We start from the raw sequence: 25,088 nt of genomic DNA, 5'->3' as shown, positions 1-25,088 counted from the left end.
CATATATTTGATATTACTATAAAAAGCCGTTCAGAATTTAAGGACGACCCCCCATACAATCGATGATGTTTCGAGTTGTCGGTGCATTCCAAGTTTTTAAATAACCTGAGAATTCCAAAATGGCCGTCTTCCAAACTATAACAACATAGTTTACGTTCTGGATATACTCACAGATTCATGATGATCAAGTTCTAATTAATGAAATATTATACGAAGAGGAACAACAACGGTACATTGTCATTCTTGTGAAGCAGGACACGAATCTAAGTCAAACAACGTGCAGATTTCTACTGGTAGATGTGCCATTGCTATGGAAATTAGGTAAACAATGTCCCCATTGACTTTTGACGTTTGAAATTTTCAACATTATATGATGAAAACAAGTACTTTAAAAATATTCTTAATGAACAAAAATGAAAGATAGCATTAAATTTGATTCAAATGACCAAACTAGTAAAATGGAGAGAAATACCTTAGACTGACAGATAGGGCTTATAACGTGCAGATCGTCACTATATGGCTGAAATATTGCCGATGTAACGTAAAGCATTACCTCACTCACTATAACGTGCAGGATTTCGTCATTATAGAGACAATGGCATCAGTTTTGTTTCTTCATAATGTTTCGTCCATTTTATCCAAATTGTTTGGCTCCATTATTGCAAAAGACCATTTCTCCTGCACCCAGAGAATAGGGCCCCGAACTTTGCAGTCGTCAAAATGGCAAAGGAAGAAGTAAGAGCAAATGCTGAAACCATTTTCACAGATGCTGAATATGTATCAACGTGTGGTTTCAATTTATATTTTAATACATTTGGAACATGTCAAAAATATTTTTCGGAGTTCTTTCATCCGTACAATAGAAGTCTTGCAAAACTACTGTTTTTCAGTAATTTTAAGTTTATTCAACCAGCTATTTTGTCAATTTTCGGGTCGACTGCAGTATCGTATGGGTCTCCAAACCGGAACAAACATTTTCACGGAAGTTGTCAAATGAAAAACATTCCACTTATGTCCACTTCGTTATTTATGGTTGAAGCAAGTGGATTTGAAGGCCACCATTTTTTCAACCAAACGCTGTCAAAAAATGGAAGTTAAAAAGTTAAAAATTGTGAAGGAGAAGACGGGGTGGTAAAGGGGCATTTTGAAATTTTTAAGTAAAAAACAGGTAAAGGTGGTTGGATTTGCTCAAATAAATAGCACTACAGTAAGTTCATTCATTAATGCAGATGAATATTCATAGAATATTTCCTTAAGCAATCAAAGAGATCCCTTGAGCCGTTGAATTCAGGTTCATATTCATCAAAGAGATCTGCTGATCCTTCTGGGCCTGAACAATTTTGGGGGGGGGATTTTATATAATTTGGACAGTACACACAGCTGATGAACTTAAAGAGGCACTGATCTAAAGCAATTCCTTGGGACTAGACTAGTTCGCAACCTGTGCTGCACCGTTCGTAAGCCCATTTGTCACACTGATAGTATAAGGGTGTATGGTCACACTGATCAACATAATGAAATACAATTTTGGAAATAATAAGGAAATGTAAGTATCTTTATGGGTAGCATCAGTAATGCTAACGAAGTTTTGATAAGTCACTTGCTTGGTAATTGTGTGGTTTTCATTTACACTATTTGGCCTTGCAACTCAAAGTAAATATTTCACCTGAGCATTGCTTATTTTTATCATGTGTTTATTTTTACAGGCAAAATGTGTAAAATTTTCATTTAGGAAATTTATTATATGCCTAAATGTTCCGTTTTTTTACAAATTGACTGAAAAATATGTCAATCTGTATTATTATGCTGGGCTGCCACATGTATATTACATAACACACATTTCACCTCACCTCTAACCTGGATTTAGATTGAATAATTACCCCAGACACAGGAAATGCCAAATGGGAACCTTTATTAGGTAATCTGAGTGGTGCTACCACTAATTTATTATACCTGTAATAAATTAATTAACTGAGCATCAAGTGTATGACGACAAATACACAAGTGTAGGGTTATACTAGACAACATGGATTGCAACAAGGGAGTAGTAATCGTATTATCCACGCAATCCGAGATCCAAAAATGTTTTCACTGCAGGGTTTCTTTTTATTAGTATTAAACTATAACCATCAGGGGTAACTCCAAATAACGACATCTGATGAGCTTCCGCCGTTCTTTTTGTCCTTTTGTTAAGGCTAAAGAAATTAATTAACATGCCTTAGTCAAAATCTTCATAGATCACGTGTAACCAATCGGTGTTCAAAAATGCTTAAAACAAATATTGCCTCCAAGTTTGTGTAGCTGTCCTTGCAGACGGTAGCCCAGTCTCTTGCCACGCTCAGTTGCGTTGGCGACTCACGGCAGCTTGTGAGCCCTAGCAGGCAGTGTCAGACAGCCAAGAAGACGCCAGAGATTAGTTCCCCTATAAGAAACTGAATAAAGGATAAACTGAACAACTATAATAATTTTTTTTGATAATGTACTCAACATAACTATTATACATTCCTTTATTCGTTCCATATGTGGGCAAAGATGCCTTCACTGCTCTCCATGTTGATTCTATTTTGTTTTGTACTGTTTCTGAATTTACAAATCCTATGCTGTGGTTAACTTTCTTATGAATGTACCCCATCCCCACCAATGATTTCAAACAGTCATAAGCCCTCCAACAGTCTGAATGAATGATTGATCCCGGTTTAATCCATCTTTTAATAATTGGGATCAATGTTTCGCAATTTTGTTTCTCAACAGCAGAATCTTTTTCAATCCCTCCATACACCCAAACACTCTTCTCACATGCCTCTCCGTGTGAAACTTCCTTTCCCCAAATTTGGACTATTTCTTCTTTTCCCTCAGGCCCCCAGTAGCCCATCTTCCCGAGGCAAGAGAGTTAACTGACTTTAAAAGTCCAGTTTTCACCCTTGCTGAACTAGGCTGGTTTTACTGGGCTCGATGGTAGCGCCACCAGTGGCTGTTACGAGTTATGTCCCTTCTAAGCCTCCCCTATGGACCAATCAGATTCAACTGTCATATGATTTGCGTTTGCTTCACACAAAATAGTGGCGCCCAGTCAGGACGATCTGATCGATAATCAAGATCTATATTGTGTCTTACATCGCGAAATGCATCTAATCAGGTGAGCACCTTGATTAAAAACATGAAAAGATTTGGAAAATATCTGCTGATAACGAGTTGGCGGTGCACATGCTTTGCAAATCCTGCAATTGACAGAAATCTTCATGACATTTTACAAACGGAATTTCGATTTCGGTGTGCCATTTTGATTGGACTATGCATAGACTCGTTAGTCCAACCAAAATGTAACTCCATAATACCAGCCTAGTTCGGCAAGGGTGGAAACTGTACTTTTATAGTCAGTAAACTCTCTTGCCTTGGGAAGATGCCAATGGCCTCATTCTCTCCTTTCAAAATTTCCAAACAAACCTCCATGCAAAAATTGTACCAATCAACCAAAGTGTGATCAGAACAAAGTTTCAATTGAACTTTAACAAAATTCTCTCCTGTAAACCCAATAAAAAGTAATTTTCAAAATGTCAGGAATGGACAAATTAGAATTGTAAACACAGGAAAAACGCTTCACTGAAATCTTACGATGACACCTCTTGTTACTACACCGCCACACATGCCCCTCACTCCTACTGCTGTCCCTCCTCCTCCTAATCAAACCATTCTCACACTTACAGCAAGGCCCTCCACTGTCCTACCACGCCCACATCCTCTAACCAGTCCAAAAGTCTCCCCTTATCCCTGCACAATTCATACAAATCATCATACACAATCCTACTGTCAGACATTCTTATAAAGTAATAAAAATTACTGAGAAAAGTGACAAATAATGAAAGACTTACCAGCTGTGAAAAGTACTACGAGCGTAGTGCCGTTTTTAGTAACAAGTCCATATAAGGAATGTCACATGATCAGACATGTGACATCTGATGTCATTTATGTCCTGCCCACAAACAACACGAAGTAGACACCACAAGAAAACGTAAAACGCTAAAGCGCTTGGTTCAAAATTATAATAAAGAGGTATCTACTCTACAGTGGGACTACATCAAATTTTAAAACACAGTAGGTTTATCTCCTAATTCTCCGCCCCCACAGGGCAAAGTTTTAGACCATACTTTTCGTGTCCAGCTCTCTTTTTTGGGTCCTCTTTGCTAAGAAATGCCTCCTAATAGATTCTGGCATGCTACTGTGTGCATGTCCTTATGGAAACTGCCGAAATGGGGACCCAAATACTGCAGTTGACCCCAATTTTCTTATCATAAGTCTTGTAAATTGTGACCATTATGCAAAATACAGCTGTATCCCTCATCATAACAAGTCTCACAACCTTCCATCATGTTCCCTAGATAAAGTACCTCATTTAGTTTCCGTCATTTCTTTGATAGCCTTTCATCATGTTTATGATATCATGACTTGATCATAAAATAGTTCATTTGTCATTAGTTCCTGATAAATGTCACCTTGTGCAGTATCTCATTTGTTTTCAGTATCAATATATGTACCATTGTACCATGTGTACACTTTGTCATTTGTTCCAAATACATGTGCATGTCATCATGTTTATCATTTGTTCCATCCCGAGGCAAGCGTGTCCACTAGCCGATGTCAAAGCCTAGTTTCTCCCAGGGGCCAAAAGAACAGTTTGTTATATCCATCAGTTCATTATAAGTGTGTTCGTTATAAACATAGTTTACTGTATATATTAAACAAAGTTTGTCAGAACCAGTTTACAACGATATTTCTCCAAGACTATATTGTCTTCTTTGGTCATTTTTCAGAACAAACGGTATGGATGGTAGAAACGATACAGTAGAATCTCAAGTATCTGAGATTATGAATGGTAACACACCTAGTCAGTCCCCGGACTATGACATCCTCGCTGAACGACTTGCATCTCTTGGTGTGTCCACAGATGCTGCTATGTCCGAAGTAAGTTGATTTTTATCATACGTATGTGTTTGTCAGTTAATAAAAATGAATTTCTCATTCTAGTATTTAACTGACATTCATAAGGTAATCAATAAGAGAACACAAGAAAGAACCATTGATAGATTCACAGAATCGGTTGTCTTTGGATCTGTAGGTTACTGGTTTCTTGTTTAATGCCATGCTCAACAATATTCCAGCTGTCTGTAAATAATCAGGTCTGGACCAGACAATCCAGTGGTCGATATCATGAGCATCGATCCACGCAATTGGGATACGATGACATGCATCAACCAAGTCAGCGAGTCTGACCCCCCGATCCTGTTAGTCGCCTCTTACAACAAGCATAGGTTGCTGAAGACCAATTTTAACCCAGATCTACTGGTTACGTAATCTTTAGACAACTGCCGCTCTTTTTTTTTCTTTGTATATTTTTTTCATATGGATTATATTAAGAAATTGCTTATTTTCCCCTTTAAATTTTGAGTTAAATTTGGTCCCCTTATATATATGTTGAACAAAATGACTAATTGCATCTGGTAGTCTGAATGACTTGGCGGAATGTCTCATGGTATCCAGACAGTGTTGGACATAATACCTATCACTGGATTGTCTGGTCCAGATTACTTACAGGCTGCTATCATACAGGGGGAATATTGCTAAATGTGGCATTTAACAACAAACAAACCTTTAGTAGTGCAGTGATAATGTAATAATAACCTACATGAATGAAATATTGACAAATTGGATTGAGTTCACTGTGTTCGTCATTGGTGTTGTAGGCAGCTAATGTTTTCAGTGCCAATTGTCAATTTACATGTTGATCATCTAAAGATATGCTGAAGGATAATGCAATTTGACTACAGATTTCTGCTTTAGCAATACCAAATCTAGTGTTCATCAATGCATAAATAGACCCTTGAAGATCTGGGGAAGTATAGGTTTTCAGCAATCAATGTTTGCCGTAAAAGGCGAATATGCTTGTTGTAAGAGGCGACTAACGGGATCCGGTGGTCTGGCTCACTGACTTGGTTGATGCATGTCATCGATCCCAATTGCGTTGACTGATGCTCATTGTGTCAATCACTGGATTGTCTGGTGCAAATTCGATTATTGTACAGACATATAGCTGGAATATTGCTGAGTGCGATGTTAAACAACAAACAAACAAACAAACAAACATTGCATAAATAAGATGTACATCAATTGTCACTAGTTAATTTTTATGTAACATGTTATATTAAAGATAACACTTTCTGAGTAAAATACAGATTCTCATACTTTTTTTGAAAGTGTGGGTTGGAATCCCGGATGGGACTCAACCCCAAAGAAGTACATGAATCTGTACTTTACTCAGAAAGTGTTATCCCAAATAAAACATTTTTTACATTGACCGCTTTCTAAATGACATTGTGTTTTCATAGTTAATTTTTACCTGTAGGATGGGGATTTTGATTTGGAACTTCAAGACATCTCAGATGACAGTGAATCTGAATATACATTTGATGAAGAAGACGAAGTGAATGAGAGAGGCACTGACTCCAATGAAAGGTCCCCTGAAAATGGTGCCACTGTAAATACGAACGATGAACAGAAGAGAGCACATGGCACCATGGAACTTGTCCCTCTAGGTGAGTTTTATCATGGACAATATTTTTTATATGTTTGTAAACGATAATAGCACAGCACACTATTGCCTGTTATAAGTGGTTGGTAAGTTGGATCGGGTAGTTAGACTGCCACGATTTGGCAGCAATATTGGTCACATATAGAATCCTAAACTGTTAAACTCACTCCCATGTAATACCAATTTTATAAAACTTTTGAATAGTTCTGGTATCTCAGTGATAGAAACTAATCGGTGCATGAATAAAAAATCTGTCTGTTTATCTATCACTATATTTCATCAACAACCAGACCTGTTCGTCACAGGTTGAACGAGCATTCATTGTAACAGCCATCTGCATAATGCTACCCCTGCGTCACAGGGCCAAATGACACATTTGAACCAATCAACTCAACTCGAAAGAGTGCACGGGAATCACGCACACATGAATACAGTGTTAGCATTGGGCGTCTCAACATGTGTGATTCCCGTGCACCCTTTCGAGTTGAGTTGATTGGTTCAACTGTGTCATATGGCCCTGTGACGCAGGGGTAGCATTATGCAGATGGCTGTTACAATGAATGCTCGTTCCCCCCGTGTCAAACAGGTCTGGTTTTTAATGAAATATAGTGATAGCTAAATAGACAGATTTTTTATTCATGCACTGATTGTCTTTATGTGAATATCCAGTTATGTATGATGACTGTTTAATAATCTCCTACCAATTTTGACAGGAGTAGGTCCGATAGTTTTTCAGATATTGTAGTAAACGTCGGTACCTTAAATTACCTTCAAGACTATAGGATACCTTAACTATTGGGCAGTTTGGCATGGACTACAGGACTAGTGCCAATTTCTAATACTGAACCTGACAGCTTTAATAGAACATAAAACATAAAAAATAAAAAGTCCCCACTTTTGAAAAAACAGTTCATGATAATTTAGCAGTTAATTTATTATGGCCTTAAACAACTTCCACTCACTCACCGAACTCCTGTTTGATTCTGCAGAGGATGATGGAGAAGAGATTGACAGTGAGGAAGAGAGAGACCTCCTGAAGGAAATAAGAGAAGAAATCCAGAATAAAGTAAAAGAAGAAATGAAGGAAGAGCTCCAGATGTACAAGGCCAAGCTCAAGGCCATCGAAGGCGGCCGGTTGCCGGGAGACCAGGAGAGGGAGGACCATAAGGAGGAGGAGGAGGAGGAGGAGGAGAATCTGGACCCCAAGATAAAGGAAGCACTGATGAAGATGAGGAAGCTGGATCGGATTCTGAACAAGAAACTGAAGCGCGAGAGGGAGGTGAAGAGAGACAGAATCCTCTTGGAGAGAAGGTACTTGCATGACATTTATATTGCCTGGCTTATGTCATAATCAGGTTGACGCGGGTGAAAGGGAATTCCTATAATAATTGCTGATGTTTATTGTTTTTCATTGGGTCAGTTATGGAGAAAGGATGGTTGGGTTCTGGTTACCTGACTGATGATGTGTTTTGGTCAGATTACTGGTAATGCAGTGTTTTTGTCTCACATGATCAGGCCAGACCAATATATTAACTCTTTTTCAACAATTTTTTCTGGGTTGATTTGAGGATAAGGTATTTAAAAGAAATCTCAAAATAAATGTTTTAACCAAAATACAATCTTTAAAGTGTTAATATTTTTATTATTTTTACGGTACCAAATGTTAGGGTGATCTCTACCTAAAGTCCATTTTCCACCTTTTTTAGCCTCATCAATTTTCATCTGAAAGATCTTTTTAGGCAAAGATTCATTTCATAAGAAATAGTTCTACTTAAAGATTTGTCAGCTGTCTAGTTGTTAACAGAAGTTGGCCATGTGCCCATTAGTGATACCGTATTCGACGTAATAAGCGCCCGCTCTAATACGGCCCACGGCAATATTTGCTAATATATTGGCTAGTGAACAATCCCAATAAGCACCCCTTCCGATTGATCAATGTACACAAGACTTTATTTATTTGCATATAATACTCACTCATGTGTTATATGCACCCTTAATTATGGGCAATTAAATTCTGGAAAAATATATCTGTTGTATATAAACATTTCAGGCTGTCAGCATAAACCACGAAATTTATCTTTCAACTTTTTCACCAAAATAATATTCTAATAAGAGCCCCCTATTTCTAATTTTGAGAGCGCCCTGGGCGCTTATTATGTTGAATACGGTTACCTTTTTGACCACAAAGATTTAATGCAGATGCACATATAAACTTGATGTACGTGAAGTCGCTTTCTGTTGCAGGATCCGAGAAGAAATACAAAACTTGAAACCAGAAGGGCGTGAACACAAAGATGTGAAGGTGAACACAGAGAGGTTTGTGGCTCTAGCCCTGCCCCCGAGTCACAATGAAGGTAACAGACACTCACTTCATTGTCTTTATTATCCCCAGCCATGAAGTCGAAGGGGGATATAGGAATGGGTGCTATCCATCCCTCTGTCCATCCGTCATGTTTCATTTCCGGAGCAGAACTTAAAATCCATGAGAGATATCTTCGCCAAACTTGGTACATAGATAGGTCTAGTGGTGAACTGGTGCCTTTTAATAGTTTGGGATTTTTGAAAAAAGTTTCATGGCAACGACTTTGACTTAGACTGAAAATGGTGGTAGTGCTTGTTTCTGGAAGGCGAACGCCTTGCACACAACCTGACATGTCATATTGGCGTGGGATATGAGTATTTCATGCTTGTTTGTCTGTACATCTAATCCAGAGGGGGAAGGGAGTGGGGGGCGGAGTGTGTGGCACAGGCGGCGCCGACCAAGGCGCCACGATTTGCTGTCCAGAGTTGCGTCCCTTGGGCATGCTAGAAACATATGATTGTGGGTTCGAATCCAGGTTCGCCCCGATTATGTTTCTAGGTTTGTCAGCAACATACCCATGCTTGTGGATTTCACCAAAGTGGTAAACGTCTGAGACCTGCATCACTTCAGGCTTTCCTCCCACATTAAGCTGACACGCCACGATATAACTGGAATACTGTTAACAGCAGCATTAAATCCAACTCACTCACTAAATCAGAGAGTGTAGTCCTACCCATTTAGAAGGTGTGGTGAGGTAGGGCAAGTTGTAAGTCAGCTTGTATGCAATAAGAAGTTGTGTGCAAGTAAAGCAACTATGGATCATTATGCAAAGTTATTTAAGAATTGACTTTCACTTTGTGTGAGTTCATTGTAGTATGAACGTCGGAGCTTGCAACAGTCAGTGTTTATGTCATTTCAAGAACACGGTCTTGTGAAAAACGTATGAACGTCAAATTGTGTCATATATACACTTATGAATGTCAATTTCACAGTCATGTGACTGACCTCTTGTCCAGTGGAAAAGCTAAATTAAACAATTAAAGAAAAATTAGTATGTGTGAAGTTGGAGAAATCACTCGAATCTGTTGATTCTGTAGAATAAACTCCGTCCTTCAGGATTTGGTTATTCTACTTCTGGAACCAAGAGATTCTCATGATTTCTGTGAAGATCCGGGGTAGAATTGGTCTTCAGCAAACCGTGCTTGCCGTAAAAGGTGACTATGCTTGTCGTAAGAGGCTACTAATGGGATCCGGTGGTCAGGCTTGCTGACTTGGTTGATGCATGTCATCGATCCCTATTGCCTGGATTGATGCTCATGATGTCAATCACTGGATTGTCTGGTCCAGACTTGATTATTTACAGACCGCTGTCATATAGCTGGAATATTGCTGAGAGCAGCGTTAAACAACAAACAAACAAACCAAGCAAATCATGATTTCTCCTTCACATATTGTTCTGTCTCAGGTGTGCCAGTGGAGACAGAACCCGCCACCCCCGTGTTTCAAACTCAGCTGAACGAGAATGAGTTTCAGGAAATGAAAGACAAGGCAAGCAGGAACGCAAGATCGAATGGAGGTGGGAATTAATGGAAACTACCATATCCTGTTTTTAGCGTTGGTATTGTCATCATACATATATTAGTATATTGACAGTTCTCTTGTGATTGTGTATCAATGAGATGTAAAATATTTAGAGCAGGGTGGGCAAATAATGATCTTAATTTGTAAAACTGTTTTACTTATTATTATTAAACGTAACAGTGTGACTAATTGCAAAGTCACAGGTCAGGGACAAAATACCAAATCAGACTCTCAGGAAAATTTAATGAATTTTAGAAATCTTAATCTGTAAAAATGTTGATTGTGTTTTCAGTACTCTGTGTAATGGCACAGGTTATCTTCTGATTTTGCACGATGACCTCCGTTGATATGAATAGTTTTGTCTGGTTTATTGTTCTATCACTAAGTTTATAACCTTTCAAATAAATAAAGAAGTTTTTTTCAAAGTTGTAACATGATAACTATAGAGGCTGTTGTGTTTGAGTGTGATGTAGAGTGTGATGGAATCAGATTACTTTAGTGTATAAATTTTTAAACTTTAAATCTCACACTATGCATTTCTTCCTTCTCATTTTGATCCTATGTGGAAACATGCTCGGACTAAGTTTCAATCTTCCAAAAAACAATTCACCCGAACACATCCCAGCATCCCCTTGGTTACCACCCAAAGAAAGGAGTCATGCACTATAATCTGTTGATTTTTAGAAGCTGGAAACTTTCTTGAAACATGTTTTCATAAAGGATCGAAAGAAGAAGGAAGAAATGCATAGTGTGAGATAGGATAAGTATTACAAATGTACAATAATTGTAAAATTGACAAACCTGAAGGAGCCTGGAGTAGACCTGGGAATTAAACTGAAACTATTACTGATGAGACTTTTTTTGATGTGCTTGAAATACAATTACCAGAAGGTACACGATCCAATGTGGTGTTCCTTCAGACATGGCTGGATCAGAGACATCGTCAGTGGCTGGAGATTCCTCTAGTCAACTTGGCCAGGATGGAAAGAAAAGCAAGAGAAAAAAGAAGAGGAAGGATTTTATAAAAAGGAATAAAGAAGTATGTAATTTGAGTGATAACTATTGATTAATGACTTGAATGTTTATAAGTTTATTCATACTGTCTGTGTGACTATAAAGTAGCCAATAATCACTAGAAATAATCCTTAATGCGATGAAATGGACTGATGGTTTTCATTACATATTTGTCAAATTATATAACATCATGGATGACAAGTTCACCATAAGGATGTGGCTACTCTAATCAAAGGCTTCAAACTGTGCTCCATGGCCCTTGGACCAATTCTAGGCTAGGTTTAGACATTGTATTAGTTTGTTTGTTGTTTAACTCTGCACTCAGCAGTATTCCAGCTGTATGACTGCGGGCTGTAAATTATCAAGTCTGGACCAGACAATTCACTGATTGACATCATGAGAATTGATCAATGCAATTGGGTTGGCTGGTTGGTTGATTGGTTTGTTATTTTACGCCACACTCAGCAATATTCCAGCTATATAAATAATCAAGTCTGGACCAGACAATCCAGTGATTGATATCATGAGCATCGGTCCTCGGAATTGGGATCGATGACATGCATCAACCAAGTCAGCAGGCCTGACCGCCCGATCCCGTTAGTCGCCTTTTATGACAAGCATAGTCGCCTTTTACGGCAAGCATGGATTGTCGAAGACCTATTCTACCCCGGATCTTCACGGGTCCCACACAATTGGGATACGATGACATGCATCAACAAAGTCAGCGAGCCTGACAACCCGATCCCATTAGTTACCTCTTATGACAAGCATGGGTTGCTAAAGACCTATTCTTCACTAGATCTTCATGGGTATGACGTTGTAATAAGTGACTTGTTGCAAACTGTGTAAAGTAGAGTATTAAGTATCTGCTGAATAATTTGCATGTATATGTTCATTTTAAAATTTGAGTTTGCAGACATACAAAGTGGGGTTTGAATAGCTTGAATCCAACTTGCTGGGCTGCCAAGTGGTGAACCTAGCTGTGCTTTAATGCCTGACCTGTTTCAGTTGGCTGCTAATGCTGACGAGATGATTGCTATGACGGAGGAGGAGAGGGAGAGAGTGGGGGCACTGCTGACTGACCTGGACTCGCTGCCGGACCTCCCCGAGGAGATAGACAGCATGAGAGAGGTGAGCCAGGACCCACTTGCTCAAAGCAATCTTAGCGCTAAGATGATCGTAACTCCCATACTTTAACATAGGCTCACAATAGTCTTAGCGCTAAGATCGTTTTGTGCAAGTGGGCCCAGGACTTGCTGGAGATACAAACAACAGAAACACCCAAACACAACAACGAGTATCCTCCTACTTAAGAAATAAAAAACGAGTGGGAGATGTTTATCGTACAATAAAACACTGCAGGGAGAATAGACCATGAGGGGACCACGACAGGTTTTACTCATGTGAGATACTGACATTATTTACAGTCTTTTTAAAGAAGATGATGAAATGTACAAGCTTTTAAAATTATCGACTTTTACCGGTATCTTAAAAATGATGACTCCCTCAATAGAATTCAACCTCGGCCATGTAGGACAATACATTTTCCCCCAATACCGATTGTCATATCTCTCCCGCAATCACTGGATGCGATTGTTTGACTATCGCATTTATCTCTGCTGCTTTACTCCATCTATGTGGAACACTCTCTAAAATAACGTTGTCCAATATACAACGTCATCAAGTTTCGAGCGCATGTTCGAATCTCCAGAAATGACATCATGATAGAACAATGTTTTATCATGAAATACACTACGCTTCATTCTTCATTGTTCTTTGCGATTTATGGCGTAGCTATCTTATATTCATCAATAAATATCTATGATTGCGTACTTTATGAGATGGTTGAGTATGCATGTGCTTAGTAAAGAGTGAATGGACTCTGCCATGGCCTGCAGTGTGTCATGAGGCTAGATTGTTTGTTTGTTGTTTAACGGCGCACACAGCAATATTCCAGCTATATGACAGCGGTCTGTAAATAATCAAATCTGGACTAGACAATCCAGTGATGTCATGAGCTTCTATCCACGCAATTGGGATACAATGACATGCATCAACCAAGTCAGCAAGCCTGACCACCTGATCCCATTAGTCGCCTCTTACGACAAACATAGTCGCCTTTTATGGCAAGCATGGGTTGCTAAAGACCTATTCTACCCTGGATCTTCATGGATCTCCTGGTGTCTCTCAGCAATACCATTTACTGTATTTGACGTAATAAGCGCCCCGCTCTAATAAGCACCCACGGCGACATTTGCTAACATATTGGCTAACGAATAATCCCAATTAACACCCCTTCTGATTGATTAATGTACACAAGACTTATTTATTCGTGTATAATACGCACTCGTGTGTTATATGCACCCTTAATTATGGGCAATTAAATTCTGGAAAAATATATCTGTCGTACATACACACTTCAGGCTGTCGGCATAAACCACGAAATATGTCATTCAACTCTGTTTTTCTCACCAAAATAATATTCTAATAAGAGCCCCCTATTTCTAATTTTGAGAGCGCCCTGGATGCTTATTACGTCGAATATGGTATGTGTATTTTTGATATTTATTTTTCCCAACTTCAGGATCTGAGTGGAGGCAACCCATTCCAGATGCTTCCCCTGAGACCAGGCGAGGGCTACTGCGGGGACGATGGGGAGGTGAAGTCGATGGCCCAGATCGATGGACAACTCAAGGGGCTCCTACCTGAGGAGGAGTTCAACTCGTTAGTGTGTGGCACACCTTTCAGCACTGCCAGACAACCACAGGTAGATGTAACTTTTGAATCACTATGTTGACATACCAGTCAGTGGAGACTCGCACGCCAAAGAGACCATGAAGTAGACTTTTGAAAAATAAATGAAAAAGTGATTTGTCAATTTGATGAAACAAAAACGGAATTCTGGTTTTCCGTTTTGTCATACGGAATTTGCACATGCGTTTATCGGATAAATGTAGATGATGCACGTTGCATGTAGTTTATCTCCGCGTTAAATACCCAGGCTGCCAGGAGTCTCCACATAGGGCTGATCTATCACTGTCTTGATAATCTATGAACTCTCTATCATTGTGTTGATTCCATTTTATTTTATTTCTTTCCAACGAAGCAAGGATATTCAAGAACACATCAGTCATTCCTAATGTTTTACATGTAATTTTGGATAGCTGCTATGAAAACAAGAGAAAAAAAAAGTTTTAAAAAAAAGATCAACTGTTTATCTAAACATAACTGTTTCTGATTATTATCATTTTATTGGCGTGGTGTCTTGTATATTCCTTTCAACTTATTTTTATTAGAAATTGGGAATAAATGTTTTGGGAAATGATGACATGTTCAGTTATAATGAAAGAAGTTCTGAGGGAAAATATCTTAGCAATTCCTTTGTTTGAACACATTTCACAGGAACTTTTGAGAACAAAGTTGGAATCTGTAGCACTCTTTAAATGTTATAGATTTTATCGAATTATTTAATTTATTTGAATGATTCTTCTGTCCTGTCTCTCTCATGATCAGCTTTTTATATAGTTTGTTATGTTTATTATTTCACAAGACATACCATTCACAGGCTCACATCTTTCCCCATCAAGTGTTAGCCAGTGTTACCATGGTTACCAGCAGAAACTGCAGTTCCTTATAACTTAAGGAATATGTATTTTTTAAAGATATTGAATAAATAGGAAAAAGCAATTTATTTTCCTGTTCTAGGGCAAAATGAGAAAAGGAAAGTGGCAAAAGATTTATAAAAATATGTTGACAAGGTTATCGTGAAATATTAGTTATGTTTATGTTCACAAGGGGAACATGGGGTTTTATGCATCCTGCATTAGGTTTTGCACCACAAGCCAGAACTTGTAAAAGTATTAAAACAAATTTAAAATTGATAGCAAACAGCTGTTCGATTGAGCTGAGGTTAGTTTGCGCTATGTCACATGACTTCCATTGACTCGGGGGAATTAATTTGGGATTTATTCTGCCCCTCAAAAATCCATGTGCAGCTCGTGGCGGGGTGTAAGAGATTCATTCACCCGCTGAATTTATTCCCCTCCAAGGCGAGATACACCGTATTTTATCAAGATCATGTGAACCAATCAGATCTCATCATTCTGACATGGAGGTATGATAAACTCATTTCAGCCAAACATAGCATTTCTGATAACTTTGCCAAATATGCAGATGGCTGGTCCATAAAACAACCCAATATTTTTCTGTGTATTGACCAGCAACTCTTAACACATGTAACCAAAGCTCGGTACATGGATGTGGTATAACTGTTTAACACATGTGGTGGGAAATCGGTATGACCTGTGTATGGTATGACACTGATCACTGCTAGGTTTTGCTCACTCAGCAAGTTTTCTTCACAGCACAAATTGTTCACTCGTGTGGACATTAGATCTGTTGGTGAAATAGAGCGCTATGGTGAACGAGCTCTCATAGAAACCAAAGAACAGAGAGAAATGCAGGCCAGGTTACAGAGGATAGAAGAAGATCTAGCCAGATTCAAAAACCCTGAAGAAATGGAGGTATTTTGTACCCAGCAGTTAACCTTGAACTAACCATGACCTTTACCCTTTAACCTTGAACCATTCCTTAACCTCTGACCTTAGCCTGTGACCTACAGCTTTAATCCTAACCTTGACATTCCATTAACCTTTCATTGTTGCTCTTAAATGACCTTCTATTATGTATGACCTTGACCTATTTTTTCCATGACCTATTTGTTTTGCAACAAGTAGATTTTTAACAAATATTAGTAGAAGCTTGCTCTTGTGTTACACCCTTCATGGACAACATGCATGTGACTTATTAAGTAAACACCATTCCTTCATTTGGAGCTGGGAACTGAAATCATTCAGGTAGAAATAACCAGACACTATCTGGGCCTACTGAGTCACTTGACAATTAGGGGCGTTGGGGTAACCTAGTGGTTAAAGTGTTCTTTCGTCTCGCCGAACACCTAGGTTCGGTTCCCCATATGGGTAGAATGTGTGAAGCCCATTTCTGTTGTCCCCCGCCATGATATTGCTGGAAAATTGCTAAAAGCGGTGTAAAACCTCACTCACTCACCAATTTTACCATTTGACCATTACCAAGAGTCACCTGTATTGGAAAATGGAAAACAGAAATTTTACAATGCTAATAGTGCCTTTGTGTTTGGTCCATTGATCAATTCCACTCTTTTTCCTTTCCTGGGATGTTTTGCTTCTCTTCATATGTGAAATACTTTCAGAGCAGATTCTTGAGAGTCTGCCTTATGTGGTTGTATCGTCTCTAATGTATTCATGGTATTACTGAGAATAGAACCATAATCAAGCCATTGCTTCTGCCAGTGTGTAACACAACACACATCACTGTTTGCAGGTAAGTAGTCTTGTAGCGATTCCAGGTCCAATAGGTCCCCAGCAACCCATGCTTGTCTGCCTACACAGTCTCCAGGCTAGAATAGATTCCCTTCAACCAATGCTTGTCGTAAGAGGCAACTACATGTACTGAGTGGTGAGGTTTGGTTGACTATCACAGTATTCCCAATCTCATTAAAATCAGATCTTAGTTAGCTAAACAAAGATCTGAGGATATCCCATTAAGGGTCACGTCAGAAAGACCTTTCATCCAACCAATCAGAGCGTCGCTTACCAGATCATGAAAGTGACAGTCGGAATGTGTTTTCTAATCATGCAACCACGAAATATTTAACAGAGGGTATTCCGAACAACAGTTACGGGTTTTATGATAATACCCATACAATATAGGCCATCTATAAGAAATTCCAGAATGTTCTTCTTATCAGTTTTAATTTTTTAATCGGGAATACGTCAAAATATGTTTCGAAGCGTAGTCTCCAGTCTGAAACTAGTGTCGTAAAGCTCAAGAAAGCTGCCTTCTGATTGGCTAATGTCGATTTCTTGTCAGTCATTTCATTGGTCGGTCAAAATTCGTGAAAGGTCGTTTCTGACATGACCCGTAATGGGAATTCCTCAGATCTTTGTTTAGCGGTAGCGAAAACTAAGATCTGATTTTAATGAGATTGCCGTATCCAAAGTGCGTGGATCGATGCTCATGATGTCCATAACACGATTGTCCACTCCTGACTTGACTCTGCAGACTGCCACCATATAGCTGGAATAATGCTGAGTGCGGCATTAAACTAACAAACAAATAGGGAAGTAATTAGAAAAGTGAATATGATAAAGCCTTTTGTCTTAATCATGTTAATACAAGGGAGTGATTTTGTTACTGATCATTTTCTCATGGTTGATAACAAACCAAACAAGGCAGAAACTCCTAAAGACCTTGCATAACTGTAAATCTGGAAATTAATGCTTTTTCAAAATTAATACAACTGCTGACCCCTAGCCAAAAATGAGACTCGATATCAATGCGACTTGCCCCCCCTCCCCAGTTAAATAATGCATATCTCTACCTGAATTCGATCAAACAGCAAATAGCACCACTTATTGACACTAAGTAGAGCACTTCCATTTTCCTTAAAACAACACACAGTTTACATGTTTACTCGGTTGACTGGCATTAAGGAAGTTCAAAGGCAATAAAATAATTGAACCAACGACAGTTCACTGATTGGAATGCGGAGAAGGTGTCAACAAGCTTGACACGTGTGGGTAGAACTCTTGACCCCAGCAGTGATAACTCACCAGATGCCTATTGTGTAATTCCTATTCTTTGAATGGCATTGTTATATAATTGTTACAACTGCTGCTCAATAAACCATGTTTGTGTTTATATTCAAGTTGGTATTTCCACTATCTAAAGTGTGCAGTGAGGCCGTATTATTGTTGATAGTCATTTGGTGACATAAATGTGAAGTTTCATTCATGCGAACAAAGAGCACTCGCATTTTTCGCATTTAATTCATGTTCGCATGTTCAAGATATAGTATTTGGAGCTTTGTATGTCTTTCTATCATTTTAATGGGTTGAGGATGGATTCCGCATTGTTCTAGATGCTGACATGTTATTTCCCCAGATTGAGACGCCGAGGTTAACGGATGATGCATTGAAAGGCCTGATAGACCAGTGTGTTCGGTCTTTGTCTCGCTCATCGTATGCTGACGACATGTCTGTCAACGAGTCAACACCAAGGTCAGTGTTACAGCTCACTGGAAGAACAACCTCATCCAGACATCAGCAGACACTACTGGAGTTTTCACATTTTTACTTTGCTGCTGTGGAATACGTTTCCAGTACTCGTTCGTGTAGCCTAGTGGTTAAAGTGTTCGCTTGTCAAGCTGAAGACCTGGGTTTGATTCCCCACATCGGCACAATGTGTGAACCCCATAATAGGTGTCGCCTGCTGTGATATTGCTGGAATATTGCTTATTGCAGCGTTAAACCATACTTACTCACTCACTCACTCCAGTTCTCAGTGTAAGTGATAGCTTGAGCTTGGATCCATAATTGTACAATGACATTTATCAGACAGACCCGTTCCACAAAGAAAATGTAGTGCTAGGGCATCCTATCTCCTGGATGAAATTGGATGATTGTCCATATTTGAAGACAGTTGCTATAACTGACTATCGCTGACATGATAAAGCCTGCTATTGCTGTAAGATTCTATTGGTTATTTATTCAGTCAATGCATTTCAAAATTTACAGGACACCAAAAATAGATTTAGTTCTTGCCACTTCCCTCTTGATATATAAGACCCGTGAAGATTCCGGGTTAGAATAGGTCTTCAGCAACTCATGCTTGCCGTATAAGGCGACTATGCTTGTCGTAAGAGGTGATGAACGGAATCGGGTGGTCAGGCTCGCTGACTTGGCTGATGCATGTCATCGTATCCCAATTGCGTGGATCAATGCTTATGGTATTAATCACTGGATTGTCCAGGCTCAATTATTTACAGACCGCCGTCATATAGCTGGAACATTGCTGAGTGCATACACACTCATCCTTTGGCTAATAAATATGTACACCATGAGCATGATTTAGTCAATTGATATTGTGTATAGATATGCAATAATTAATAGTATGATTTTCAATGCTGCCCAGGTCGGAAGTATCATCAGTGGTGAGCGTCCTGCAGAACCCCCCACGCTTAACGGACGAGGTTCTGCAGAGGCTGCTGGCGGAGGCTCACTTCCCACTCAGCTCCCACCTGGAGGCTCTCCAGGAGGACGAGGATGGAGAGGAGGATACAGAGGAGGAGGAGATGGAGGAGAGGGGAGAAGGTGGCAGGGAAGCAGGTATGTTGACAGTGTTGTACCAGTCATGTAGCTGGAGGTTTGGAGGTGATAACTAGTCGCGAGTGAAGTCAGTGGCCGGTCATATCAGGGTTTTAAGAAATGGGGGTTGCACTTTGCCCAAGTGAACATATGGGGACCGACACAAGTTGACCTGTAAGGTTTCTGAAAAGGCGATGCTGGCATCCCAGCTCTGGACCTTCAAGTATATGTGGAATTCATTTCGGTTAGGATGAAACAATATTTGTGACCCACCGGGAGAAAAAGGACAGAGCTCCAGCTAAGCTGCGTATCTGCATAAAATCCGCATCAGAAATGCAGAAATACGCAGTAAAATAAAATCCAAGCATATCAAATATGCAACAAACATTACAGATACGCTACAAAAATAACACATGTGCTCATCATCAAAATATTGTGAAGTAACCCTGCGTATTCGATTAGCAAATCAGCAACTTATTTTGAAATTATAAACGGGCATTCCGTCAACCTTGACAAATTCCACGATGACGGTAACATCATGATCATTTTCCATCACACTTTCTTATGGAAGTATCGTGGTATTTTCGTGTCCTATAAAGCTCTCGACCCACACGACACCAGTTTGCAGGGACAAGATGAACAGTGTTTTTAAATATTTAACTTAAAAACCCACATGTGTAAAAACTAGTGGGTAACAGAAATTTGAATACCCAGATAGAATTACTGATACCCAATGATTTTAAAATGCATTGGTAAAATGCCCACAACACCAAAATCTTATCTGGAGCTCTGAAAAGGACTTTGTCGTTGCCAGGATACAATTGTGTTATGAGTGAAGATTGTCATGTGTGATGTCATATAGAAATATGAATTAAAGCTTGTGAATTGTATTTTTGTGTTCTGATGATGCTTCAGTTTTAAAATATAATGAAAAGTCAAAATGTGATTTTTTTACTCATGATGTTCCTTATCTCATGGTTGGTCACATGGTATATGAAGGCATTCTGCACATACCCAAAATATGATTCATTGTTTGGACGTGAACTCTTGGTCTCACAGCTGATTCATTATCAAATAAGCAGGCCAACATGCACTGCTTCCATTTTGTCAGTCTGTCTTATTTGTAGATGTTTATTTTTCGGTACATTTTAATGTATAAATAGACCCGTGAATATCTGGGGTAGAATAGGTCTTTCAGCAACCCATGCTTGTCATAAAAGGCGACTAACTGGATTTGGGTGGTCAGGCTCACTGACTTGGTTGATACATGTCACCGTATCCCAATTGCGTGGATCAATGCTCATGATGTCAATCACTGGATTATTTGGTCCAGACTCGATTGTTTACAGCCCGTTGTCATATAGCTGGAATATTGCTGAGTGCATCGTTAAACAATAAACAAACAAACAAACAGAAATGTATAAATGTTCTGCACATAATTCTTATCTCCTCCAGGTACATGGACAAGACAAATCCGTGCCAAGACGTGGAAAGCAATAGCAGAGTCAGATATTTATGAAAACGGACATGTAAATGACCTGGATATAGAGTCTGTTTCTCGAACCTCCTCGAGGAGCACACTTAGATCAAGTGCTGTGCTGGAGAGACAGAATTCAGACATGTCAAGGTTCAGTAATTTTGCTGAACCTGAAGAAAAGCGGCTCATTTTGCCAGAAATTAGCCAAAGCCCTTATCTTGTGAGCCAGGGTTTGAACAATCAGGTGTCCAAAAATGAAACGCATTATCGTCGAAACCATGACCGACCACTGAGCAGAGACAGCATTGACATTGTGAGGAATAATTTGAACGGTGATGATTATGTAATGGACAGAGACACTGAGGGAATGATTATACCTCGACCACCAAGTAGTGACCGCCGGTCAAATACGGACCTCTCCTCAAGCAAATGTCGGACGGTGACCCCTCTGCTGCAGTCATGATGGAGCATTTGTGTATGTTATAGAGGACCGACTTCTTTCAGAGGAAATCTTTAGCCAGTGATTGTATGTGTGTGTCTTACAGTCATAAATATTATTGGATAGTAAACTGGCTTCTCTTCAGCATTGACTTGTTGAACTTCAGGATTGACCATTTGCTCTTCAGGAATGACCAGTTGCTCTTCAGGATTGATGGGTTGCCCTTCAGGATTGACTGGTTGCCCTTCAGGAATGCCTGGTTGCTCTTCAACATATTGAAGTTGTGTTTTAACATAGACTTTTTATAGATTGACTGACTGGTTGCACTTCAAGACAGAGTGGTTGCTCCTCAAAATGGACTTATTGCTCAATGTAAAATCAGTTGTTTGTCTGTTGTTATTTCCGTGTGTATTGTGATATATTTCCTGGAAGTGTCATCGATGTTATGATCACCAAACATCTCACAAAACCCAAGCAACAAACATGGTGGCCCTGGGATCAGTTTTGTTCTTGTATTCTGGAACAGTACATTCAGCATTTACAAACATGTATCCTTCCAATGATCCTACAGTACCACAATACAGGAGGCAGATCTTGTTATATTGATGATGATACATACTTCACATACATCAGTATTCATGCTAAATGCTTGTCAGTATTCTTCATGTTGTACATAAAAACATATTGTTTCACATCGAAATGATTTCATGTCTAATGTCACGTTTCCGTCCGGTCAATATGAAAATGACACGTCTTAACAAATTACTATCATTATCAGTATGTAAATAATTCACCATCATTTCAGCAAATGAGCACATGGACTGTGAAGATGTGTATGACAAAATAGGAAATATAGAAAATGAGTGATTTGTGTGGGAATTTAGTTAAATATGCTCCCATCTTTCATTATCCCATGTCGTATATCTTGATTCTTTTAATAAATGGGTGGGTACTGAGTAGGACCCGGGTACCCACAGGACTAACCGGACCCGTGGTTAGTCACGTGATAAATTGTTTTATGACAACAAGTATCTAAAACTCTATGTTTAAAGTACAAGTCACTAATGTTTGCAATTCTTCCTGACTACTACGCTGATTCCTTCTGACTTTTATATGTTTGAATAGAAATAAGACTTCAGTCAACTTCAGTGTATACACCAGATCGTTTCATACATGTATCTAAACACATTTTACCAGAGCTACGGTCAATCTTTTCCCAATCGGACAGTTTGTACCTACCTCTTGAGACCTACGGGTTGGGTCGGGTACCCGGGTAGTAAATTTAGACTCGTCCCGGCCCTACAGCAAGCGACTTTGTTTAAAACATGCCTTGAATGGTTACCCGGTAGGATGAGATTGTAATGTGACTGTTAACCTTGTGCCTCATAATGCAAATTGGGTTGTATACTCCCTAGGGAGCTGAGAATGAACTTTTTTGAAATATGCCCCTCTTCACCCAGCAGTGAATGGTTACCCGGTAGGATGAGAATGTAATGTGACTGTTAACCTTGCACCTCATATGGCAGCTTGGGTTGTATACTCCCCAGGGAGCTGAGAATAAAATTCGAGTGCACACTGGTCCATTGACTGGGGGTACCCCGGGTAATAATAAGACGCTTTAAGCATGCTTGAGGGTGTGGATTTGGTTTTGTAAATATGATCATATGCACATTATTAATATTAAATGTTGAATATCAGATTTATGGTGGTTATACATGATGATGCATTGAATCATACCCTTGTTTTTAATTATGTTGATTACAATGTAATCTATCAAATGACAGTTATCAAAAATAAATTATCACTGCTTCTCTGTTGTTTTGTATAGTTCTGTATATGGCCGTTGGCTTATTCATCATGACTCAAGATTGATGTCGTTGTGTTGATGACATGAATCCCATCATGGCAATGACAATACAATATAATACATATAATTCAAAAATTCAAAATTTGAACAAACTTAACCATTCCTCAAGGGCGGATCCAGCATTTTAAAAAGGGAGGGGTCCAATAACAAAATCCTCTCTCAGTTGGGGCGGCGTTGTCTACAACATACTACATTTGGTTTTGAAAAGAGTGTTTGTGTGTGGGGAACCCCCTCTGGATCCGCCTATGATTTCCTAATGTCATAGCAATACTAAAATACTTAATGATAAAATAAATGTTATGGCAGCTACATTTAAAATAATATTACCATACCAACTGAAAAGTGTAAGAATATTCTCTCTCATCTATCAGATCCTTGAAGGAATTAAAGAAGTTGGTTGTTCTGACAACCAAAGAAAACCGCTGTGAATGACTTTTTTAGGGTGGCTGAAGAAAATTTCTTCTTGACCGACATCCAGGCCTTGTAGCATCACCGACAAAAGTGTGTAAACCTGGAAGGGGACTATGTGAAGAAATAAATGAAAACCATCGACTTGGTACGGTCTTTCACAGTTAGACTTAGAACTTTTCAGCCAGCCCTCGTATTTCAGAACAGGTTCAAAAGGAAAAGCTAGCTGTAACCACAGTTTTGACAAACTCTGAGGTCAAATGAGTAACAAGTAATATATTTTAGCACAGTAAGAAACATTGTGTATCGCATCGTCGCATAGAAACCGATGTATCATTTCACCCTTAATACCGACAGAACAAGCTGGGTGTATTGTTGGGGTAGATCTGGGATTCAAACCCACCTCCAGGTGGCGCTGATATGACTTACTAAGGGACATAACTCTACATCCTAACACTGCTGGATCACCCCTGCCCGTGAGATGATGGTTATTATTATATTCATGGCGAGATGGTTATAATGACGACATCATTAACATCTTATAAATTACAACAATCTGTATGATCAAACATTTATTTTATGAAGTGGATGGCAGGGTTAGAAATTGGCACTAGTCCTATAGTCCTTGCCAAACTGCCCAATAGTTAAGGTATCATAAGGACTAGTAAAAAAATTGCCATTTTAAAGGGTTTTGCTATATATCATCATTATGAGGACTAGTGGACCAAAAATGTTAGTTTCTACCGCTGGATGGCACAATATAAGAATACATGTACACACATATATATACTTGAAGTCAGTTCAGTGTATAAATTATAACATACATATATGTAAACTCATATAAGTATGAATGTCATTCAAAGAACGAATGTTGGTTTTGACCACAGGCAGCAATATTCCAGAGCTGTACACAATCTGGACAAGGCAAACCAATGGTTGACAGCATGAGTAACAATCCAAACGATGACAATCAGCCAGGACAAAAGCTGTAACCAACCCACTGTAGTCTGGGCTTGCGACCAACAGTGCATACCTGTCAACTCTCACGCATCTCGCGTTAGTCTCCCATATTTATCACCTATGTCAGCTCACATGCAAGGTTGGGAAATTCTCACTCATTCATATAAAATGTAGATAAAAATATAATTTTTCAGAATTCATGCTCCCTAAGGCCATTAAAATGGTCTTAAAATCATTCAAAACCAGTTTTCGCCCCCTTACGCCCCCCCTG

General features: G+C 39.1%; 1 protein-coding gene across 1 annotated transcript; it reads left to right on the top strand.

Annotated features, from left to right (window-relative positions):
• The first annotated feature begins 130 nt into the window (after window positions 1-130).
• On the top strand, window positions 131-23,375 carry LOC139444003 (fibrous sheath-interacting protein 1-like). Its single transcript, XM_071224903.1, has 13 exons — window positions 131-321; window positions 4,809-4,959; window positions 6,398-6,587; window positions 7,573-7,894; window positions 8,828-8,937; window positions 10,351-10,461; window positions 11,387-11,505; window positions 12,489-12,611; window positions 14,065-14,247; window positions 15,845-16,003; window positions 18,465-18,580; window positions 19,494-19,687; window positions 21,122-23,375. Exons 1-13 carry the CDS (start codon window positions 311-313, stop codon window positions 21,604-21,606), a joined length of 2,274 nt encoding a protein of 757 aa, XP_071081004.1. The 5' UTR covers window positions 131-310; the 3' UTR covers window positions 21,607-23,375.
• The last annotated feature ends 1,713 nt before the right edge of the window (window positions 23,376-25,088 follow it).

The sequence above is a fragment of the Haliotis cracherodii genome, unplaced genomic scaffold, assembly GCF_022045235.1.
Source record: "Haliotis cracherodii isolate W230 unplaced genomic scaffold, xgHalCrac1.p SCAF_5, whole genome shotgun sequence".
Lineage (NCBI taxonomy): Eukaryota > Metazoa > Mollusca > Gastropoda > Lepetellida > Haliotidae > Haliotis > Haliotis cracherodii.
Note: the sequence above shows the minus strand (reverse complement) of the source record. Positions and strands in the feature narration are given on the sequence as shown.

Coding starts and splice junctions, on each gene's coding strand:
- LOC139444003 (XM_071224903.1), top strand. Junction 6,588..7,572: donor CATGGAACTTGTCCCTCTAG/GTGAGTTTTATC, acceptor TTGATTCTGCAG/AGGATGATGGAGAAGAGATT. Junction 12,612..14,064: donor AGATAGACAGCATGAGAGAG/GTGAGCCAGGAC, acceptor TCCCAACTTCAG/GATCTGAGTGGAGGCAACCC.